Source organism: Magnolia sinica, chromosome 17, assembly GCF_029962835.1.
Source record: "Magnolia sinica isolate HGM2019 chromosome 17, MsV1, whole genome shotgun sequence".
Classification (NCBI taxonomy): Eukaryota; Viridiplantae; Streptophyta; class Magnoliopsida; order Magnoliales; family Magnoliaceae; genus Magnolia; species Magnolia sinica.
Window position 1 is genome coordinate 54,311,017 of NC_080589.1, and position 22,863 is coordinate 54,333,879.

At 37.6% G+C, this 22,863-nt stretch overlaps 1 protein-coding gene and 1 long non-coding RNA gene across 8 annotated transcripts in view; both read left to right on the top strand.

Moving 5' to 3' along the window:
* LOC131230383 (vacuolar protein-sorting-associated protein 33 homolog) overlaps nucleotides 1–22,863 on the top strand; it is a 103,897-nt gene that overhangs the window by 73,762 nt on the left and 7,272 nt on the right. For 4 of the 7 annotated variants that reach the window (XM_058226276.1, XM_058226271.1, XM_058226272.1 and 1 more), the window contains 4 exons: nucleotides 552–632; nucleotides 6,037–6,094; nucleotides 6,205–6,266; nucleotides 7,547–7,640. In XM_058226276.1, coding sequence (XP_058082259.1) covers nucleotides 552–632; nucleotides 6,037–6,094; nucleotides 6,205–6,266; nucleotides 7,547–7,640 — 295 coding nt within the window. Of the gene's footprint in view, nucleotides 1–551; nucleotides 633–5,406; nucleotides 5,602–6,036; nucleotides 6,095–6,204; nucleotides 6,273–7,546; nucleotides 7,641–22,863 lie in introns of those variants that run through there. The other 3 variants (XR_009164005.1, XM_058226275.1, XM_058226277.1) reach the window with 3 other exon arrangements.
* LOC131230385 (uncharacterized) lies at nucleotides 6,273–7,413 on the top strand. Its single transcript, XR_009164006.1, has 2 exons — nucleotides 6,273–6,664; nucleotides 6,774–7,413. It is a non-coding gene; the product is annotated as an uncharacterized LOC131230385 (long non-coding RNA).

A 22,863-nucleotide genomic window follows, 5' to 3' on the forward strand; every position in this document is an offset into this window, starting at 1 on the left:
CAAGTTGGACAGGTTTGGCCATGCCAAGTCAGGCACTGATACCAAGAGTTAAAACCTCAATACATTACTCCCTGCACCTTCCCATATGATCAGTTCTTTTGTACACACCATATTACTCAGATACCTCTTGTTTGATTACTTACAAGACGTGAGGAAATGACATTTATTAGAAAGAGGTCCTATTCTGGCATTCTCTTTTTTCACTAAACCATCAAAAGACAGGGATATAATTGATGTTTCCTTTATTCTCTAATTATTAGTCTTTCAACGTAATTCCTCACATCAGCCTTCTTAGGGTAGTTGCACATATGCCATTGTATTATCCTGCAATTTTTAAGTTGATGGCATCTGATATGTATTTAACAGATGACATCGTTAAGGTAGTTCTTGTTAATTGATACTACAATTTGATTCATTAGATCTACTCTTATGTATTTATTTCTGCAGAAAGTTTTGTGGTTCTTCTTCTTTTTAACTTCTGGAAACGTCAATTTGTTGATATTCCTTTGATATTATTACCCTGTTATTTAAAACGTTTGTCTTTAATACAGCCCCAATGATATCTCCTACGTCTTCTCTGGATATGCACCTCTAAGCATTCGGCTTGTACAACATGTAGTTAGATCTGGATGGTGAGTTATTCTGTATGAAATCTAAGTCCACCATCATTATCATAGGGCATGCCATCAACCTCTAGTTTATTCTTGTTTTTCCTGTTCCATTGCATCTCTTGTATGTATTGAGATCCATGCACATGTATTGAGATCCATGCACATGTATTGAGATCCATTGCATCTCTTGTATGTATTGAGATCCATGCACAGATTTATATCACCCTTCTTGAAGTGCCTTTTTTGCAGCAAGCTTTTCTTGTCAATCCTCGATAAACCCACAGTTAAAATCTAGTCATTTAAATAAGAACAATTTGGATTTCTTTCTGTGGAGTGATTTGTGAGTGAATGCTATTATAGTTGCTGCTTTGTTGTTCGGCAAGCATAACACCTAGTTCACACATAATAAGCTCTATTTTTATTATTTTTTTTCTTCTAAATGGGTAACTTGTGTAGCTCATCGGCAATAGTTTGTGGAAAACCAAGGTTTTGGAGGCACGAGGTGTAGTTGAGGCGGTCAAGTCCCATGAGGCCACGCGTTAGCCACAAAAATGAATCTGAAAAATATTTAAAAATAGGCAAAAGTGGTATGAAAAGAATTGAAAATAATTAAAAATAATAGAATATAATGAAAAACATTGTGAATAAGGCACACAGTCTATTAGCCTATGACCAAGGGTATAATTAATTTATTCGTGTTTTAATAATTGTAAATTACTGTTACTAATTAGAAAATTCAATACAATTCTAAACTTAAATTAATAAAACCATGCAATATGTGACAAATTTGTAATGCTAGTAGGCTGCTCATCTCTCATTGTCTTAATCTCTGGTAACCTCTCATAGAAGAAAAGTATAGTGCAACAAGTTGAACTTGGACACATAGGCAAGCCAAATCAGTTAATGTGGACGGTCCAACAGGCTTGGTCCACACTTCATTGGCCCGGCATGGTGATGACATTAATCAAGTGATCATATCCATTTAGATGTTGGCATTTTTTTTTTTTAATACCTGTCTATTTTCCAAGCCATGGATTTGACGGTTAGGATTTCTTGATCAAGATGATTCTATGAAATCAAAAGCAATCAAATGGATTGCTCAGATTGATGATGGGAGCTATTTCCTACAGATGATTTTCGCTATCCATTTTATTGGTCATTGATTGGATGGTTATACTAATCCGATCTGTGAAGTTTGCTCGATGACCTACAAAGTGTAGCCCAAATGGATTGATTGAACTATTCATCTGTCCAAAATCGAAATGGAACTCCATTAAAACAATTCGAAAGGAAACTCATGGAACCAAAAATTCAATTTCTGGTGGGCCGAAATAAACATGAGAGAAGACACACACACACACACTACTGACATGAGTCACTGTTGGCCAACCAAACATTAGCATGTACCCATGGGAGTAAGGAAACAACTATTCTATGAATCAAAAGAGAAGGCCATTTTTGCCTGAATGTATGAGGCTTGTGACCTCATGTGAGGCATAAGCTTCACGGAGTTAAGCGTCATGTATACCCTAGAAGCCTTATCTGTCCACCTCACTTCGGCCATGAGATGCCTGCCTTTTAAATCTAGAAGCAAAACTTAAAATGCATGCAACTTAATGGGGTTTCTTGGCATTTAATGGCACATTAATGCCCAGTGGTAAGTCTATTGGGATGGTTGGTCAACCAAGTTGAACCTAGTTATGTCTGGATCTTTTTGTGAGCCTTTGGGCATGGACCGGATATATCCATGCCCCCAACTCATGGACTTACCAGTTTTGGCTCTCCTTGGACAGTAAGAGGTATGTACATTGTTTGTACAATTCTAGAGAAGACAACCTGCGTAGAGATCACTGGAATATTCTAGAGTTCTCCATTGCCTTCTTGTAGCTGGAGTAGTATGGAATATTTTGGAAGATTTATATAGTGTTCTTAGCCATTGGATGAACGCCACATGGCTTCATTTGAGCCATTAATGTAAAGTGGCTAGAAGCTCTTGGGCCCATATAATGGGGAGGGCTCTTCATTTGGGATGCACCTTAGAAAGGTGTAAGCTCTTTAGTTCTAGTATAGTGCAAGTGTTATTCTTCCAGTCTCTCTTGTATGCTATCCTTCTATGCAAAGTAGCTTTGCTACACTTGGTAGGGCGACTCGTCCACAAAGGTGGTGTGTGTGAGTGTTGCACAGTCTACACTTGGGGAAATACTTAGCCTGTGATACTTTGCTATCTTTGTGTGATAGTATATGTATCGATAAGCATCAAACAAAGTGCACAAGTATACTGGATGTAAATTTTGACAAATGTTATCCACAAGGCTGAGACATGCAGAAATTGTACCATATCGTTGGGGTTGAAAATCCAATTAAGTGTAGGCAAACATATCGTATCCATGGCCTGGTGGAAGATCTGGATCAAATCATTGATCAGATTAGATTGTGGGACCCACAAGATAAATCAAAAGGTCCAGTGGATCATATCAGATTGTTTCCAGCTGCTATGCTTCAACCTGTTCCAGTTGTCTTGTTCTGGTTAATTACCACAGCATATACCAGATAGGCCATACGGTTAGCAATAAAGGGCCAAAATTTAGTATCTTTACTGAATTACAGCAAGCATGCAACAATTCAAGCCATATAGTTCTCTATACATACAATAAGCTCTACACACAGTGTTTTGAGCATAGTTTAATTGTTTGTCTATTTTATAGGAAGATTCCAGATTACTTTCCAGATTAGGCAAGGAAAGACTTGCCCGATATTGAGGCTGTTGGGTGCATATCAAGACCTTGTGGCAGTTCAAAGATTAGATCAGGAGATTCCGTGAAGGAGTGTGGGTGGCGCCAGATTAGGTGGGGCAGACTCTAACAGCTTGGAGATCTCTTTGCCCCAACTGATGGACTTAGCCAAAAATGGCTCTCATTGTAAACTAAGAGGCCATGCATATAGCGTAGAGAATTCTAGAGAAGATTAGAATTGTGTAGATATCTCTCAAATATTTCAGTGTTCTCTATTGCCTTCTTGTAGCTTAAGTAGTGTAGAATAATCTAGAAGATTCCTAGAGTATTTGTAGCTGTTGGATGATTGCCATTATGGTTTACTTGATGAGAATAACTTAAATGAAGTTTGAAGCTTTCGTAAGCACGCTGTTAGGAAGTTTAATATGGCATGCCTGTACATATATGAAACATACATGAAAGATGAGCTACAAATGTCCTAAAGTGGGGGGTGAATAGGACTAAACCAATTTATGACAATCAATCGCGGAAAATAACTTCTCAATTGTAAAGGATATTGAAACCTTGATTTTAGCTAAGTAGTAGGACAACCTTCACCTGAAACTTTAGGCACGACAACCTTATTTTACGATGTTCTTGAGACTAATCTTTCAAAATCATAAAAGCAGATAATAAGATAATCAATCACCACAATATGCAGAGAATTATAGTGGTTCGGTGTTTAACACACACCTACTCCACTCCCAAAATTACTACACGTAATTTTGGCTTTCCACTAGTTTCAAGGTTTTCACAAGATTACTGCAATAACATCTTAAAGTTATTGTGATTTTCACAGGCTTACTATAATAAAACCTAAAGTGATTTTCACGGGCTAACCACTACACAACCTGTTGAGATTTCCGGGCAATCTCAACAAACCCAAATGAAAGAAATATAATCAAAACAAATACTGAAATGTTGATGCGAAAATACCGATGAAGCCCGGTAGATGCTTCAATCAATGCAGCGATCCTCTTTCTTTGATAATGATGAATCGATGTATGCTCAACCAGAAAGGATCTAGGATTATATATTTCTGAAGGAATAAAACCCAAAAAACTGGAGATTCAATTCTTTGATCTCAAGTTGAGTATTTCTTACTCTCTAATTGAATTTAAATCTACTTGAGAGAGGGAATTGAATAAGCTATAAATAAAATAAGAATTACCACACAAATAGCTTAGAAAGGACTAGAGTTTCTCTCTTTGCTTGAGGAAGAATTATCTCACTTTTCATGTTTAAAACAATGAGAAAATGTCTCTATTTATAGCCAAAGGATTTTGTCTTTCAGTCAGCATAAGATTTGCTTTGGCTGGTCGGATTTCCACGATACTATTCCAACGGCTAATAGATTTCACGGGATTTGATTTTACCAAAAATTCTGTTGGCTTGAGCAAAAATTCGACTGGCCGAATACAGGGTTCGGTTGGCCAAATCCCCTGAATTCCGAAATAATGCATTGCTAAAAACTTGACTCGGGTCACCCTCAGGTTGACCCGAGCTAAGTTTGGCTAGCCGAGCTTGCAACTGATTTTACATTTCAAGTTGCTGGAAACTTGACCTATGTTGATGTCGGGCTGACTTAGTTGAATTCAGCTAGCCAAACATCCTCAAGTTTTCATGAAAAATGTCCACAATTTAAAGTTTAAAAACCATGATCAAGTACTGTATCCTATGGTCTTTTCTAAGGTTATTTTTACCTGTAAGTTTTCATATACTTGATCTTAAGCTTGGAATCGTTTCGAATCTTCAATTCATGAGATGTTGAGTAGCGCTTTTGAAGTGTCGTAGAGAACTGAAGTGTGCTGAAGATTCATACCGCATTTTGTCTACGAAATTTGACAACTATATGTGTGCTTAGAATACTAGCACTTACAATTCGCCTAGAGGAAAATTGCGAAGATGAAGTGGCTCAAATTAAGCAATTTAAATCTTTGAGTATTATATTATATTTATTCCCATCTTGGCATATTTCTTATTGGTACTCTTCTGAAAGCTAATCCATTTGGAGATCATTGAAGCTCTGTGGAATGCAACTTATGTTTGGAGCACATCATGAGGAAAGAACTGAACTTGGAGTAATGGATTTCTTCAAGACACATGTGCCCATGTGCCCGTGTGACATGCTTGTGCAAGGTCTGCCCATTCACCAGGTTGGGCCTGCATTGAGCATGATCTTGTTCGATATTCATTATTCAGGCTGATTCATTCATCAGGTGGGCCAAATGTGTACATTGGACATAGACCATTTTTCATTTTTTTGCAGTGATTAAAACACAGCCTACCTAATGATTGGACTGGCTTGATTCTAAGCCAAAACCGGTTCACTATGGGCCCAACCAATGAATTTTCTTTCATAGGGGTGACTTGTTGGCATATGGTATGGGAAAAGTTGTTCATCTTAGTGCATTTGAACACTTACACTTTGTAATATGCACCTTTAAATATTATAGGAATGGCTTTAAAGGCCTTCCTTTTGTTGAAGCTCCGTAATTGGCCTTGGATGACCTTCAGTACTGATATACTTGTTTTCATGAAAATCATTTCAATTAGTTAATCTCAACATATATCTTTTATCTATTTGAATTCCAATTTGATAACTGAATTAATATTTAATCTCTGCACTTTTACGTGACCTAATTGAAACTCAGGCGTTCCGTTGAAGAAATCTTAAAGCTATTGCCTGGACCGCATTTAGAATTGAAAAGAGTAAGTACACATTTCCATATCACATTAATCTTAGAACTATATTACAATAGTTGTGTATAACCTGTTTTCATAAAAACATTTTTTTTTTTGTGTGTGTCATACTTTTGTAGGGTGGATATTCAAGGGTTTCTTCATTAGATACACTACAGGGCACTCCAACCAGCCTTGACAAGTATGCTATAAGACTTATCCTACAAATTTAATATTAAGAGAATTTTGTGTTCAACTTTGGTAGTTTTGAGATGGAAGATATAGCCTATTGAATCAAACGAAGCATGGATTCATTTCTGTGAAATAAAAGAAAGAGAACAATAGGACTGTACACTAACATGATTATGGTGCTCTGCATGTACACGCAGAGCTATGTACTTAACAATTTAAAAAATCTGGGGTAAGTGTGAATAAAGTTCTATTGGCAAGTCCATCGCTAAGTGACGAAACCATTAAACACATCCACAGATGGTTGAAGAAGATGCACTTTGGACGACAGGAGGTCTGGTTTTTGGTGTGGGAGGTTTTTTATGGAACTATGGTTCCGCAACATCTTTCCGGTGATAGGTTTATGCCTAGGTGAGTTGGTTGCAATCGACTTAGCCACTGAAGAAGGGGGAAGAATGTGTTGTAGCTTGTCTGTGCATGCAGAAAAAACCGATGTATAACATATCTTGAATTTGTGAAGGTAATTGTTGGGGAAGAGGAACTTCTGTTGAAAGTCTAGCAAGAGCTTTCTTGGGGTTTACCATAGGGATGAGAGGACATCTGGAGAAGAGGGGAGCCCAAAAGAGCTTCATCGAAGAACTGTCACAATAGTGCTGGCTGATGGAGCAAACTCTACATGTTTCAGGCCTTAATATTGAAGTTTCTACGTGCGAAATGCTGGGGATTCATGTTCAGCATGAAGAATATTGCAGTTGGAAAATGTTTTTGGTTGCAGAAGTGGCTCATTCCCCTCCACTTATCTCAGGTTGCCGCTTTGCATAGGGAAGCCGGTGAAGCACTTCTGGGACAAGGTGATCGAAAGGGTAGAAAGGAAGCTTTCTAGTTGGAAGTGCCAATACTTATAACTGGGAGGTCGCTTAGTTCTTATTGAAGCCGTTGTTTCCAACACATTGGTTTACTTTATATCTCTGTTTAAATGCCCTAAATCAGTTCTAGAAAGGCTTGATAAGTTGAGAAGAGACTTTCCAACACGCACGTGTTGTTTGGGGTGCCAATGACCATTGGCACCTGTCTTATCTACGGTGTAACTGGTGTTAGTTGGGGCTTTCAGGCCCTTGTATTTTGTAAACTCTATTTCTTTTTAATTTCCTTTAATGCTATTCGTTGCTCTCTCTAAAAAGAAGAAGAAGAAGAAAAAACGAAAAGAAAAGAAAAAGAAAAAAAAGAAAGAAAAAAGATTGTAATGCAACCTTGTCTTTTAGCTCTTCCCTGATGTTATTGATCATTTAACAGGGTAGCAGATGGACATCGCTCTCTAGTACTGGTTGTCTTTATTGGAGGAGTAACATTTGCGGAAATTTCTGCTCTTCGTTTCCTAAGTGCCCAGGTACATTGTATTTCATGCTTGTATGTTTGGATGCAGTTGCCATGATGAGTTCTGATGTACTGCATGGTCAGAATAGATTGGTTAGAATTGTTGATATTTAGCATATTCATACCGTGATCTCTGTTGTAAGTCTTCTAGTTTATGATTGTGTATTCTAGTTTAGAATCTTTAGGAAATACAGCAATTGATTTATGTTGAGGTATGAAAGCTGGAGGAAGCATATGATACTCAGCCAGAGAGCATAGCTTACCTATGCTTTCATTTTTACAAGTGCGGCCGTGATTCAGATCAGGAATGTTAGGCTACACCATGGATGGACAATGCCCCAAAAAAATCCCAGATTAGAAGATCCTAGCTACCACTTTTGGGTCTTTTCCAGTTGAAAGTGGACCATTGCTGTTTTGCACTTCTTATTTGCAAGCCACAAATCAAAAGATTAGGGCTGTCTACCAAGGAGATTTTTGGTGCATGATTCATCCATGGTGGCATCCAACATACCTCCGGTCTGGATGACTGAACCTTGATCCCACTTTTACAAGGTATGCACTCAAGTATATTGTCCATATTATCGGGTTGTCCTATATTTACTCTTAATTACAAAAATGTGTACTAAGGTTTCATTCATTCTGCTGCTGAGATTCTCATTGTTTGTATTAGTCCTATGGTTTAAGCAAAGCCTTGTTAAAATATTCCAAATCATCTTCGACAAAGCTCCATTTTTTTGTACACGGCATTCACATATTACCTACTAATAGTGGTCCTAACTCATCTGCCTTTATTTTCTGCAACACCAGATTATTGTTTTCGAGTATGGAAATGTCTTTCATCAGTTGAATAATTTTGAATATTTTGACAAGTTATTGATGCTAGGGATGTCAAAACCTTGCAAGAGATAGACATTGCATTCGCCTGTTTGCGTGCGGGTGAGTCCAATCATGATCAGATTGGGTTGGCTCAATCTGTGTTATTTTGAGCAGGAGAGTAAAAGAACGTGCTTCTTCTTTCTATGGGGAATGGTTTGGATACTTGGATCTTTTTAAATAACACGCTCAAAAGTTGGGATTTACCATCAAATTGGCCACAAACACTTCAAATCTCATTACAGGTCTTAGTGTTGAAATCTTTAAGATAACAAATTTTCACTCATCTTATGAATTCAAATTTATCAAGCTCTGAATTAATTAGAAAATTTTGGCAAATTAAGGGTCAGCACCTCTGAACCTCTATCGTATAAAGTGTTAGTGGCATTGGATTTGGGTCTGAGATTGGGGCTTGGCTGTTCTTAGAATGTTGGGAAGAGTGAACACCTTTCAAGCGGAGAGCATGATTTCAAAACAAGAGCTTCCCCATGGTCGGGGGTCCGTACCACTAAGCTAGAAACCGATAGGCGAATTTGGTGAATTTCAGAGTAAGGAATAACCGATTGATTTTTCAATTCTAAGAGAATGGAAAGTTGACTTTTTCTTTTTGATAATCAAATTAGAATGTTGACTTGTAGTGAATCCAGTGAATTCCCTCGAATCATAGCAGATAAGAGTACTACAAAGTTTGCCAACTATACACATCAAGGCCCAGAAGATTAGAACTAACGAAATTCAAAGCAAAAGAAGCACCCTAATAAGAAGATGCATGCAACTATTGTCCACGTATGTGGGTATGCGGATATTCTAGGGTTTGGGTCGTGTGGGTTGCTCAGTACTTAAGTGTGCTGAATGCAGTTGTGTACATAATTATATTTTACATGTGAAATAATCAGTGCTATTATTATAGATCTTCCATGCATAGTATTATATCATATGCCTATTTTCTTCTTCAAATGATAAGCATGTGTGTTGTTGCGTCAACGAGAGTATCGATCTCAACATTCTAAATGTATATTTTAATAACAACATAGAACTATAATTCTGGGTTGACAATAATAGTGATCCGTTGGTTTTCACTATTGAATGATAGGTTTTTGGTAGGTTCAAGCCCATAGATCAATGTTAGACAGCCTGCATTTTAACGTTGAACTCTCGAGTTCAAGCCCAACTAACCTACCAAAAAATAATGATAGGGCTTTGGTTATCTTGCAAGAAGTCAACGGGTAGTGGGGTGCAGTGAATTGCAGGAAATGATAAATAATAAAAGATGCAACCTTCATAATCATCGTACATCATGCAGTCTGTATGGCGTGGGGGACCTTTGTTTAGTGCTGTAGGAAAACGTTTATATTACTGGCATTTGTCTGCACAAAATTGCTGGATATCTTAACCAATGTGGTGTGATTCTGGTCTGTGTGTGACTCCTTCAGTTTATCTCTTATTGCCCTCTATTGCCTATTCGCTGCCCTAGTTTTATTTTTCCAGTATCCACACTGCAAATGTTCGGGAAGCAGAATGTGACTACTGGTCTGTAGCTACACCTGGTCAAGTGCTCTGATAGATGAAGGGTGTTGATCTCTGCTTTCCTCTTGGAGATGTCACTTATCATGTTCTCTCTCCCTGAAAGAGTGGGCGTTGGGGAGATCAAGGGTTTCAGTGGGATGATAGGGATCTTCAAAGATCTGAGAATAACCTAAGAAACCTGGGGTATAAAATTTCAAGTGAAAATATGAAGAAACTAAGAGATCTGGTCGTTCAGATAAAAATTGTGTTCAATTTTCCGAAGAAAAATGGGATCAAAAGATTGCTTGACAATACTACCAAACGACTCCAATATTCTTGAAAGAATAACCAAATTCTCATAATAAAACACCCTACCGACCAAAAATGCTTAGAGAGCATTAGTATCCTTACATGTATCCATGACCAAGATGCGGAAACATGTACCGATATCGTCAATATTATCATCAATACTTGAAAAGTATTGCTGACTGAGGGAAACATCGAGGAATTGGGAAAAAGATGGAATTTTTCAGTGAGGCTCCAGGATATGTTAAAAGACATGTTTACATAATAATCAAAATATTATAAAAAAACAACTATACATAATAAATTTCCATTTTATAGGGGCCTAACCCATGTGTTGTCAGATAAAAAAAGCAATGCAATTACATCCAAAACGGCTTCATATCAATCAATATCATACAATGCAAGTAATGAAATATAAGCAATGCCATCCATCCACACATATACATGATCCATCCATACATACATACATCATCCGTGCATATATACACACATTCATCCATCATCCATCCATACATAATACGTCCATCCAACCATGCATGCATACATACACATATCATCCACCCATTCATACATCCATCCATGCAAACATACATCATCCGTCCATCCATGCATACATACATACATACAATATTCATCCATGCATCCATCCACACATCCATCCATCCATCCATCCATCCATGCATACATCATCCATCCACGCATCCATCATATGCACATGATACATACAGACATGCATATGAATGTATCTATACAATATACTTTGGAAGACTTAGATGGTTTGGCTATGTGCAACGGAGTTCAAGAACCACGCTGGTTAGGAGTGAGTTCGTACAAGTTGTAGGCTTTAAAAGGGCAAGGGAAATGCCTAAAAGGACGTGGATGGATGTAGAAAGAAAAGTCTTGATGACCCATGGTCTCACTGATGGTATGGCCCTTGATAGAGTAGAATGGCAAAACAAGATTCATGCAGCTGATCCTACTTAATTGGGACAAGGCTTAGATGATGGTGATGATGATGATGATGATGATGATATGTACATCAATGATCCATTTGCACATACATATATGCATGCATCCTTCCATGCATACATAAATACATATATTATACATGATAAATTAATGAAACAACTCTTAATTTTTTTATCTTTTTTCCAAGTAAGCAAATTCTTTCTTCCATTTTCTTAATTTAAAATTAAGGAAAAAATATTTTTATTTCATAAAAATGAAAATTTGTACCCAATTGGTCGAGCGGCCAACACTCGATGAATATATGTAAAATTTGTACATTAATTAACAACGAAAAAAATTTAGTTTCCAATTAAAAAGATTTTTTTCCCTATATTTTTAAATAATTTAAAAATATTGTTTCTGAAAATAGAAAATGTATGGCCAATCAGTGTTCGAAATATTGGTTTCGCGCAATGTATAGCCTTAGGATACAGATATGTATCGGTTATCGCACAGGATATATTGTTTGTATCGCGTAATTTATCGCACTTTTTGGGAAACATAGGGAAACATTGGGAAATTGTTTGAATTTTTCAATGAAACTTCAGGGATTATTAAAAATGACCTTAATGCACACTTTTAAATAATAAAATCTCAAAAAAACAAGTGCACATAATAAGTTATGCATTGTTTGATTGAACTAAAACAGCTATATTCAAATATGTTGCTTAACATTTATAAATGCATCAAGACATGTATATCCACACCGTCCATCTATTTTGCCACCTTAATTTACGGCACCATACCAAAAAATGAAGCATATCCAATTATCAAGTGGACCATGCCATATGAAAAAATATTGATTGAAGGCCCTACCATTAAAACCTTCTTAGGGCTTACCTTAATGTTTTCGTAGTGTTTATTTACCATCCAATCTGTTGATAAGTTCACATAAGCCTGAATGAAAGGAAAAAACAAATATCAGATTGATCCAGAACTTTTGTGGCCCATTAATAGTCAATCACAACCTTTTCCTTTGGTATGATCCACCTGATAATTGGATGTGCTTTTGTTTTTTGGATAATACACTAAAATGATTTGGAAAAATGGATGAACGACATGGATATAGAATACATACATTAAGGTGGGCCCCGCATTAAGGGCCGCACCGTCTTGGGTGGGTATTGGGTCTCACCTAATCCGCTCTCCAATTCATGACGTTGATATATTTACTTTTTGATAGGTCTTGGCTCAAAAATTGAGGTAGATTGTGTGGGCTCCATGCATTGTATCCATGCCATCCATTCATTTTTTGGGATAATTTTAAAGCCTGAGAAAAATGTGGAGCAAATCCAGAGATCAAGCGGACCACATTAGATGACATACGTAATATGGTGGGACCTTGGCTGTGGGGCCACCTCGACATAATATGATGTATATACAGCGTCAATTCATTTTAGCATATTATTTTAGGGAATGTGCTAAAAAATGAGGCAAATCCAAAAATGAGGTGTATTGCACCACACGAAAAAGTGGTCATTGAATGGCCACCATTACAAAAATTTTAGGGCCTACAAAAGTTTTGGATCAAGGTAATATTTATGTTTTCCCTTCATCTAGGTCTGTCAGACCTTATGAATGATTGGATGGCAAATAAACTCATGATGGGCCTTAGGAAAGCACCTATCATATGGTCCACTTCATCCTTATATTTACCTATATTTTACGCTTATATCCTAAAATGACCTATCAAAATGGATGGACGGTGTGGATGAAACACATATATCATGGTGGGCCCTACAAAGCCTCTGACAGGACCCGTCTCCAAGGATTTCAATCTGCACCGGATGTCGATTTCCTGCAAAATGCTTTTGCAGGAAGTTCCTGCCTGGGATGCTAGGTGGGGCCCACTATGATGTTGGTGAGAAATCCACCCCGTCCATCCATTTGGCAAGATCATTTTAGGAGATGCGATCGAAAATGAGGTGGATCCAAAACTCAAGTGGGCCATATGAGAGGGAAAACTGGGCAAAGAGTGTTTTACCGTTGAAACTTTCCTGGGATCCACCTTGATGTTTGTATGCCATCCAAACCGTTTATGAGGTCATTCCCACTAGGATGAAGTGAAAACATAAAAAACTTATCGTGATACAAAACTTCTGTGGCCATAAAAATGTTTCAACGATGGTCACTTAATCCCTACTGTTTCCTCTCGTGCAGCCCACCTGAGTTTTGGATCCACCTCATTTTCGGTCGCATGTCCTAAAATGAGCTTGCAAAAAACGATGGACATGGCGAATTTCTCACAAACATCACAATGGGCCCCACCTAAGCATCCCAGCACAGGAACGAAAGTCTTTTGCATGAAATCCGCATCCAACTACGCGATAAAAAAGGCTCGGAAGCCCTATTTGTAAGCAGAGAGGGTTTCGGCCTCTAAAACCCTAATCTCTCTACCAAATCTCTGGATTTTTTTCACATTATCTTCCGAAATCAATTCCCTACAAACTTCCGAAATTAATTCCCTACAAACAACGCGCTTCGATTGGAATGGCCCACTAAATGCAGCTTCGATCAAGGGAATCTCTTCTACAGGTACAGAAATCCACATTGTTGAAAGTTTCTCTCTCTCTCTCTCTCTCTCTCTCTCTCTCTCTCTTCCGATTTTTTCGGATATTTACATACAATAAATTAATTTTTTTTGCAATATCTTCTAATGGGTTTCGTATCTTTGGATTGCGATATCGATAATATCGGCCGATAGTATCGATATTGTGAACATTGGTCCCAAGGACGCCTGAAGTTACAAAGCACGCTTAATGTGGACTCCTAGTTGATGAATGGATTTATCATCAGTTTCACTGAGACTGACAATTGGTAGATGACTCCATGTAAAAAACCTGGGCATCACTACAGCAATGGTTTCCAAACTTTTACCCTCGAGGACCAATGTTTTCAGTATCGGTATCGATAGATGTATGGCACCCTTGGGATATGGAAACATATTAGGTATCACATGAAAATATCGGAAGTATCACGTAATGTATCGCTGTTTTTGGGAAACATTGGGAAATTGGTTGAATTTTTCAATGAAATTTCAGGGAATTTAAAAAAGACATCATTACACACGTAGTACCCGAAAGATTACAAAACTCAAGTATACACATTAAGTTTTCTTTGTATAGGGTAAAGCTATGCGTTGTCCGATATAAGTGATGCAACTGTATTAAAATCAATTCATATAAAATAATAAATAAACAAATCAGTAATATTTCTCTAATTCATATAACTTATTTACACATTCAATGTACTAAGGGCCTGTTTGATTTTCAAATTACAGCGGTAATTCCAGGTAAATGGGTAATAATTATTTACCACTGTGTTTCTGGTTGAATTTCCGAGGTGATTTGACCGCCACCTTTCATTTATAGCACTCCTCACGTCACCCTATGAAAAAAAAAGTTAAATTGTGGGGCCCACGTTGATGTTTTTGTATTATCCACACCGTCCATCCCTTTAACCAACTCATTTTAGGGCATGGGCCAAAAAAATATATAGATCCAAAGATCAAGTGGACCACACTACTGGAAACAATGGAAATTGAACTCCTACCATTGAAAGCTTCTTGAAGACCCTGGAAGTTTTGGATCAAACTGATATTTTTGTTTCCACTTTATCCATGACTGTGTGACCTTATTAACGGGTTGGATGACAAATAAACATCACTGTGGGCCCTAGGGAGAAAACAACTTTCAACCATTGACATTTTAATGATCCCTGTTTCCTCAGGTGTGGTCCACTTGAGCTTTTTATTTTCCTTAGTTTTAGGCTCATGCCTTAAAATGTATTTTTTAAAAGGATGGATGGTGTGGATAACTCATATATATCATGGTGGGGCCCACATATTTAAATCAGTAATAAAAACGTTTGTATGGACCGATTTTCGAAACGTAATTCCTGGCATCTTTCAAACAAGTGTAGTAAGCACTAATCAGGTAATTCCGTGTATTTACCAGCGGAAATCAAAAATCAAACACCCCCTAAATGCTGACACTAAGGGCCCGTTTGGATACTACCAAATAAGTAGCTTTTTTTAACTTACGTAAGTTAATAAGTTACTTTTCTTAAATAATTTAGTTTAGTTATTAAACTTAAATAAGTAGCTTTTTAGAAAAAGTAACTTAGTACTTATTTTTATAAGTTATTTTTTGTTGCTTTTCAACTTCCAAAAGTAACTTCTTTCCTTCCTTTTTATTGGTGACACAACAACTTAAGAAATTATTTGAATATGCTCTCTGTGGTCATGAATCCCTTCTAAGTTCATGAGATTGGAAAATCATCCAATGAATGGGTAGATGATCTAGTGGGCCCCACATGATAATGGCCCATATTAAGGTGGCCCCACATGATGGACAATCTATATAAAATGTCCACCCCTAATGATGAATGACCCACATCCAAGGCGAGCCACATGATGGGCAACCCACATCAAAGGTGGCATCACATGATGGGCAATTAATAATGGTGGGCCCCACATGATGGATGATCCACATCAAGGTGGGCCCCACATGATGGATGGTCCACATCAAAGGTCGGCCTAACAATGAGTGGCCCATGTCCAAGGCGGGTCATGCATGATGGATGACCCACATTGGAGGTGGGCCCGCCTGATGGATGATCCACATCAAAGGTGGGCTCCACATGATGGGCAATGGATATTGAAATGGGCCCCACATGATGGACAATAACAATGATGGTGGGCCCCACATGATGGATGACTAACATCAGAGGTGAGCCCTACCTAATGAACTGCGCACATTAAAAGTCAACCCCTAATGATGAATGGCCCACAACCATGGTGGACCTTGATGATGGACAACCCACATCAAAGGTGGGGCCTACATAATGAATGATCCACTTCAAAGGTTGGCCCCCACATGATGGATGATGGATGTGAGGGGGACCAAACGAACTTCGGAAAATTACTTATGATGTTACAAACTAAATATGCTTTTCTACTTTTTAGATGATTAGTATGTTGTTTACCAAACATACTTATCTGCTGATCAAGTAGAAATCAAGATAAGCTACTTATGGCATACGTAGCTTATCTAAAGTAACTTACGATCCAAACACCACCTAAATATGTCCTACATATATGGTGCACATATTTAAAAATATTTTCTTAATTATTCTTCTTTTTTATAATTTTTAAAAATTAATCAAAATTTGAAAATAAATAAATAAGTGTGATTGATGTTAAGATCAATATACACTCATAAATACAAAATATTAGGCTTTGATCTCGATTTCTGCCACCAAATCCCCTTTCCTTTCCAAGCAATCGAAAATGGGTGGTTAAAATTTCCTTACGAATGTAATGAAAGCAAAAGGTTTCATTAAAAAACAAATTTATTTATTTATTATTAATTTTTAATTTGTAGAATTTTTGGCGATTTTTCCAATATTTTCATAAGGGGGACTTAGACACTTTAAGGTATTGTTGATACATTGCAATGCATTGTGATACATAACGATACATTGTAATACATTAATTGCGATACATATCGATACATTACAATACATAGTGATACATCGACCTATATAGCGATACTGGGAAGTTTCCCAACTAAAGTTTAGTATTGTATCGGTGCTGTGTGATATTGATAATATAGATTGATATTATCAATACCAAGACACGGTTGTCTAAGGGGAGTGGGATTTTACATTCCTCTTTAGGAAACATATTTATATCTGTCTACCTATATTTGTCTCTCTTAAGATAGTATCTAAATAAAGAAAGTGTAGTATGTTATGATTAGGATTTGATTATATTATTTTATTTGTGACTGGGATCTAATTTGATCCAAATAAAGAAGATTAGGTAAGTAAGAAAGATTTGTGGTTACTTTATATTGGGTAGGTTTCTCTATTTAAGGAGTTTTGAGATGGCAATGAAGAAAAATATTTTGTTTGTTGAAGGTGGATGACCTCCCACCCATGATATCGACTTACCTTTTCCTCTTTCCTCTTTCTTTTTTCTTTTTCCCCATTTAAACACTCTCGTATTATAATTTCTGTAGTGAAAAAAAAAAAAAAAAAAACTCCGTTGGCGTACAACATACCCATGATCAATGTTCGAAATATCAGTATTGCGTTACGGATTGCATCCTTGGATACATATACATACCGGTTATCACATGGGTATATCATTTTTATCGGGTAATTTATCGCACTTTTTGGGAAACATGGGGAAACATTGGGAACATGGTTGATTTTTTCAATGAAACTTCAGGAATTGTTAAAAAAGACCTTAATATGCACTTTCAAATAATGTCATTTCAAAAAAGGAGTGCACATAATAGGTTTCCTTTGCATAAGGTCCTAAGCTATGCACTGTCTGTTTGAACTAATGCAACTATATTCAAATTGAATGCATGACATTTAGAGTGTATGTGATGATCATTTCATCAAACACTCCTAAATACTTTGAAATTAGTCTCAATTGACAGCTGGTTGAAGGAAATTTTCGAAAAAAGATTAATATTTTAATAATTTTTAATTAAAAATATTTTTCATTTTTCGAAAATTGACAAGGACTTAACAAATCAGTAAATCAGCCCCCATACATGCTCGATTTTATGTTTGGAGTGTAACATTGCAAGCAATTTGTGAGAAATTGGGGAAATTTTGAATTTCTCCGAAATTTCCCAAATCAGACCATCTACATTCAAATTTCGAAATTAGAGTGTATGTGGATCATTTCATCAAATACTCCTACATACTTCGAAATTAGTCTCAATTGATAGCTAGTTGAAGGAAAACTTTGAAAAACAAAAACATGGAGAACATGAAGAACCAATGGATATCGAAATCAAAGCTTCAACTCCATGATTTTTCATGCAAAACATGAATAACCAATGGATTTATCATCATTTGCCATTGATTTAACATAATTTCAATGCAAAAAGGGATTGGAAATTGAAAATGCTCACTGGATCGAACATGTGGGATATGTCGGCACTACCTGTGCGTTTCGTATCGCACAGGTGGGATACAAGATATATCAGGCGATATACCGGCTGATATCATCGACATTTGAAACATTGTGGCCAATCAATACTCTCACTGATGAACATATCATATTTGCATGCATCCATTCACAATTTGAGGGATGCAAATGAAGGAAATTAAGATTTTTCCAATTTCTCCCAATTTCGACTCAAATGTTGATTTATTTGCCACAAATCCATGTCAATACATGAGAATGATCGACATGGGTTTCCATTTCAATCAATGCCAACAATTGAAAATAAAATGAAGCTTCTATCATTTTTTGGTTACCTATGAGTTCTGGCCATCTTCACTTTGAGTTGAGTCGCAGCTTTAGACTCGGTTGAAGCTAGAGTCTTCTCGATCATTGCAAGTGGCGGAAGGAGTAGCAATGGAGGAACGAACTTTACAGTGAAGGATTGAGAGGGAGGCTCCGCAACCGCACTTTAAGTAAATGGTGCAAGGCTGGACGGAGTTTGTATCGTACACTCCGAGTCGCAAGGAATATTGCTGACTTTGGGTGGACTCTTGAAATGGATGCCTTCTGCACTAGCTGTCATCTTTGAATCAAGGGTCACAATCTCAGTGATTATGGGGCGAGAACCTCTGGAACTGCTGCTGTAACCATTGTGCCTGCCAATATCACTGCTGCTGGAGGAATTGCGGATAATGGGATTGCTGGTATAGGCGGTCAATGTTGTTGTTGGGTCATGACCATTCGTTCGATGGATGGCGGAAACTCCCAAGTAGATATGAGACAAAGTGAAAGGAATTAACGAACGCATAGGCAGTTAAATCAGTATAAAGAGATGTACGAGCAAGCGATCTTCACCTAGATCGGATCGAACAACGTAGACAATTGGCCAACCGCTAACGGCCTGAGGATTATTTTATTATAGTTTCCAACGGCCGAGTGGATTAGGATGATAAGGCGGGTGATACTTCTCATCAAAAGGAAGATCAGGATTATTCAATCCCTCTCTATCCCACCACCATTTATTCCAGTACTTATTGAAATGGGCTTCCTCATGGCGTTTTAGGCCTTCATTGATTTCTTGTGAATAATTTGCGATGGTGAGACCAGGCCAATACTTTGTTTTGAAATATGTTTCGAAAGCGGATATGACCTTGGCCGAAGATGTACCTGATGGCTGACTAGGCATAACCGATGTCAACAACGGCCGATCCTCTACTATTGGAGGAGATTTGAAAGGATTGGTGCACTGTAAAGAAAGGATGGGAATTTTTGGAGGTTGGCTGAAGTTATCTCCCAAATCCGAGATCTTCGGAGCCATACGTTGTGGTCGAGCAGACGTGAGGATATCAAAATGTTCCTCCGTGATTTCTTGGCTCGTTGGGACAGTAACCTCAACCGGTGGAGTTGGAGCAGGAGTAGCGACTGATCTTGTTTTTGCCCCGCCCGTTGTACTCTTGGCAGTAGGGGCAGGCAGCATAACAACACTTCTTTTCTTGTTTTTTTACCACCTCCAATTGAGAGGCGAAATGATTTATAAGCTCCATCGTACTTCGGCCGCCCATCAATTTGGTGTAGTGGCGATTCCACCATGCTACAAAGCTATCCATCACTTGAGGAGAGTTGAGATAACTGGGAATCATTAGGGTAAGTGACTCTTTGTGGTATGTTTGGCTGAGGGTTACATAGAGCTCCACATCGGTCACTATCAAACAATCGTAAGGAGGCTGATTATAGGTTTTATGAGTAAGAGGGCACGAGATACATTGGACGAGGATTTCTCCTGCAAATCTAAACTTTGATTCAACCAAAACCAAGAATGATCAAAATCACCCAAGGAACAAAATCCAAAAAAAAAATAAAATTTTAAAAAATTTCTTCTTGTTTATTCAGGATTTTTTTTCTGGTATCACCGATACCATGGAACTTCTATTGGAGGTTGCTCAAAATATCATCGAGTTGACATTATCACGTAATATCACCGATAATGTCGAAATTTTCAGCAATATTTGACAACTTTGTAACATAAATGCAGTTTTGATATCGCTAACTGGCGATAATTGATTGCATTGCCGATATTTGAAACATTGCCAACCAGTGACCCTTCCTGGCACACTTAAGGATGTCAGTACTCGGTACCATGATGTTAGCAATAAGGTGTTCCATAATGGCCACTGCCATTACCGTTACAATACGGGCCATGACAGCTGTTACGGCTTTCTTTCTTTTCTTCTTCTTCTTCTTCTTCAACCTATTTTGGCCCTGTAACAGGTCAATCTTTCCATAACCGCCGTTATGACCCCATGACGCGTAATGGTTACCACTATTACCGTTATGGCCGTTACATAACCATTTTGGTATACCTTGGTTAACCATAAGGTTGACCTCATTAAGAACAAATCTCAACACGAGAGAAATCAAACTCTACAAAATCTTCTTCATTTTCTCTAATATGAATAATGTCCTCACATGGTTATGAATTATTTTTATTTTTATTTTATTTTATTTTATTTATTTATTATTATTATTTTAAGCTATGCTATTATGAGATCTTCTTGTACTAAAAGGAAGATGGGGGGAAGAAATGATAAGAAATATATGGGGTGTTTCTTAGAATGAATAGGTACCCACCCCTAAAGCTGTCATATTTATATTGTAAGCATGTATAACTACAATGTTAAAGAGTTAAAATAATGGAGAGTTACAGGAGTTGCAATAAATGGGGTGAGGTCCACTCGTGTAGGTCCCACTCATATGATCCTATTTGTCTCTAAATAGCCAACCTTGTTTGCGATGTGGTGAAGAATGCTCGGTGAACTCTTTATTGCTGCTTCTTTGGAAGAAAGGAAAACTAGGAGGGGATATCAACTAGGAAGTTCTCCTCAATGTTGTTGTTGTTGTTGTTTTTATTTTTTATTTTTATTATTTTTATTTAATGGGGTTGGACTTTCTTTAATCACCAAAAAATGGGGAAAAAAACGTTTGGACTTTCATCTTCTACTACATTGGCATCAAACTCTACAAAGGTGAGATGCTTTCAAGTCACTTTGTTGAGAAAAACCAACCATCTTATTCATTTGAACCTTTTGCATCACAAACAGAATGTGTTCTTGTAGAGTTTTTCTTCTTTTGAAGAGATTTATCTAGAATACCAGATCAAGTTCTACAATCATAAAAGAAAATGTGTCTTTGAATGAGAAATGATGAAGAGTGATGGTCTACCTACTGTTGAAAATTCAGCCGATACTGTTTATGCAAAATTCCAAATACATGGGTCCTTAAGGATGGATACCTCATCCTTAAGGAAAATAGCAAGCTACAAATTTCTTGGAAATTGGTATTTTTACACAAGGAAAAGAGAATCCCATGTAATTGGCTCACATTAGCAGTGTTGATGGGGACATCATGCGCACGCCTCTCACCCTACGCACGTATTCGAGGAGGAAGTGGGCCCCACTTTCGATCTGGATCGACGACGACATCTTTGGAGGGCCTCACAGTTAGGGGCTGCGCTATGGGGCTTTGGAGTGGACCCGATCATCACATAGATTCTACCATCGGATCTCATGATCATGGCCCACTACTTTAGATGATCTAGGATTTTGAGTTTTGATTACTTTTGTTATTAGAAACTTCATGAACGGTTTTGATTACTAAGCATTTATTTGCTTTAAGTTTTGGTATTAGTGCATGCACATGGCGCAAGGGTAAAATTGTCTCTTGGGGTTTAGGGTTTTCTTATAAATAAAGCAACCCCATGTAGGTATTGTTATGAAGTTTATGAATAAAATTCCTGCATTTTCTTCCTCTCTATCTCTTTGGGTTGAAGAATCAAATTGGGTGTGAAACCCTCCCTTCCTCGAAGGGCTAACTACTGTGGTGCGAAGCCACACTCGTTCCAAATCACCCTCACCTCTTTACACCCCATATCCATCATCTTCTACATCTATTCCATCTTCAGATTCATCCTCTCTCATACCCAGGTTCTCTTCTACAGCAGTGCACAATAAATTTCCAGATTATGGCTCATTTGGGGGGCTGAAACTTCGGCGGAGTACCACGCACTTGCTTGGCGATGGATTGATGCGAAATTTGGCATGAAGGTAGCCCTACCTTGGCCAACCCTAGCCTAGAAGTCAGTTTCTGACTCTGTGGGCCCCACACACGTGGACGGTTGGCACGAACGTGCGCCCAGGGCCATCTGCTGTCCAACGCATGTGGCTCATCTCAGGTTATGTTTTCCTCTATTTTCCTTCTCTTTAGATTTAAATCAAACCCTTTAATCCAGGTCCCTAACCCTAAGAGTCCCAAATCCTAATTATTCCTAATTTGTGAACCCTAGATTTTTTCCTAAATTGAAACATGGTGAATCTCTTGAATTGGGGAACAATCCTTTGCAAGAATGGATGACTCTTACAATCCTTTGGGCTTGTTTGGTTTATAATTTTAATTTGATTCGGCCCTAAAATTGTGTAGGCTTGGACCCTCATAGATTCCCCTTTTTGAATATTTGATTGTATGTAGGTTGTGGAATTTTGTGATTGTTTAAAATTGGTATAATCTAAAGCTTGAGCTC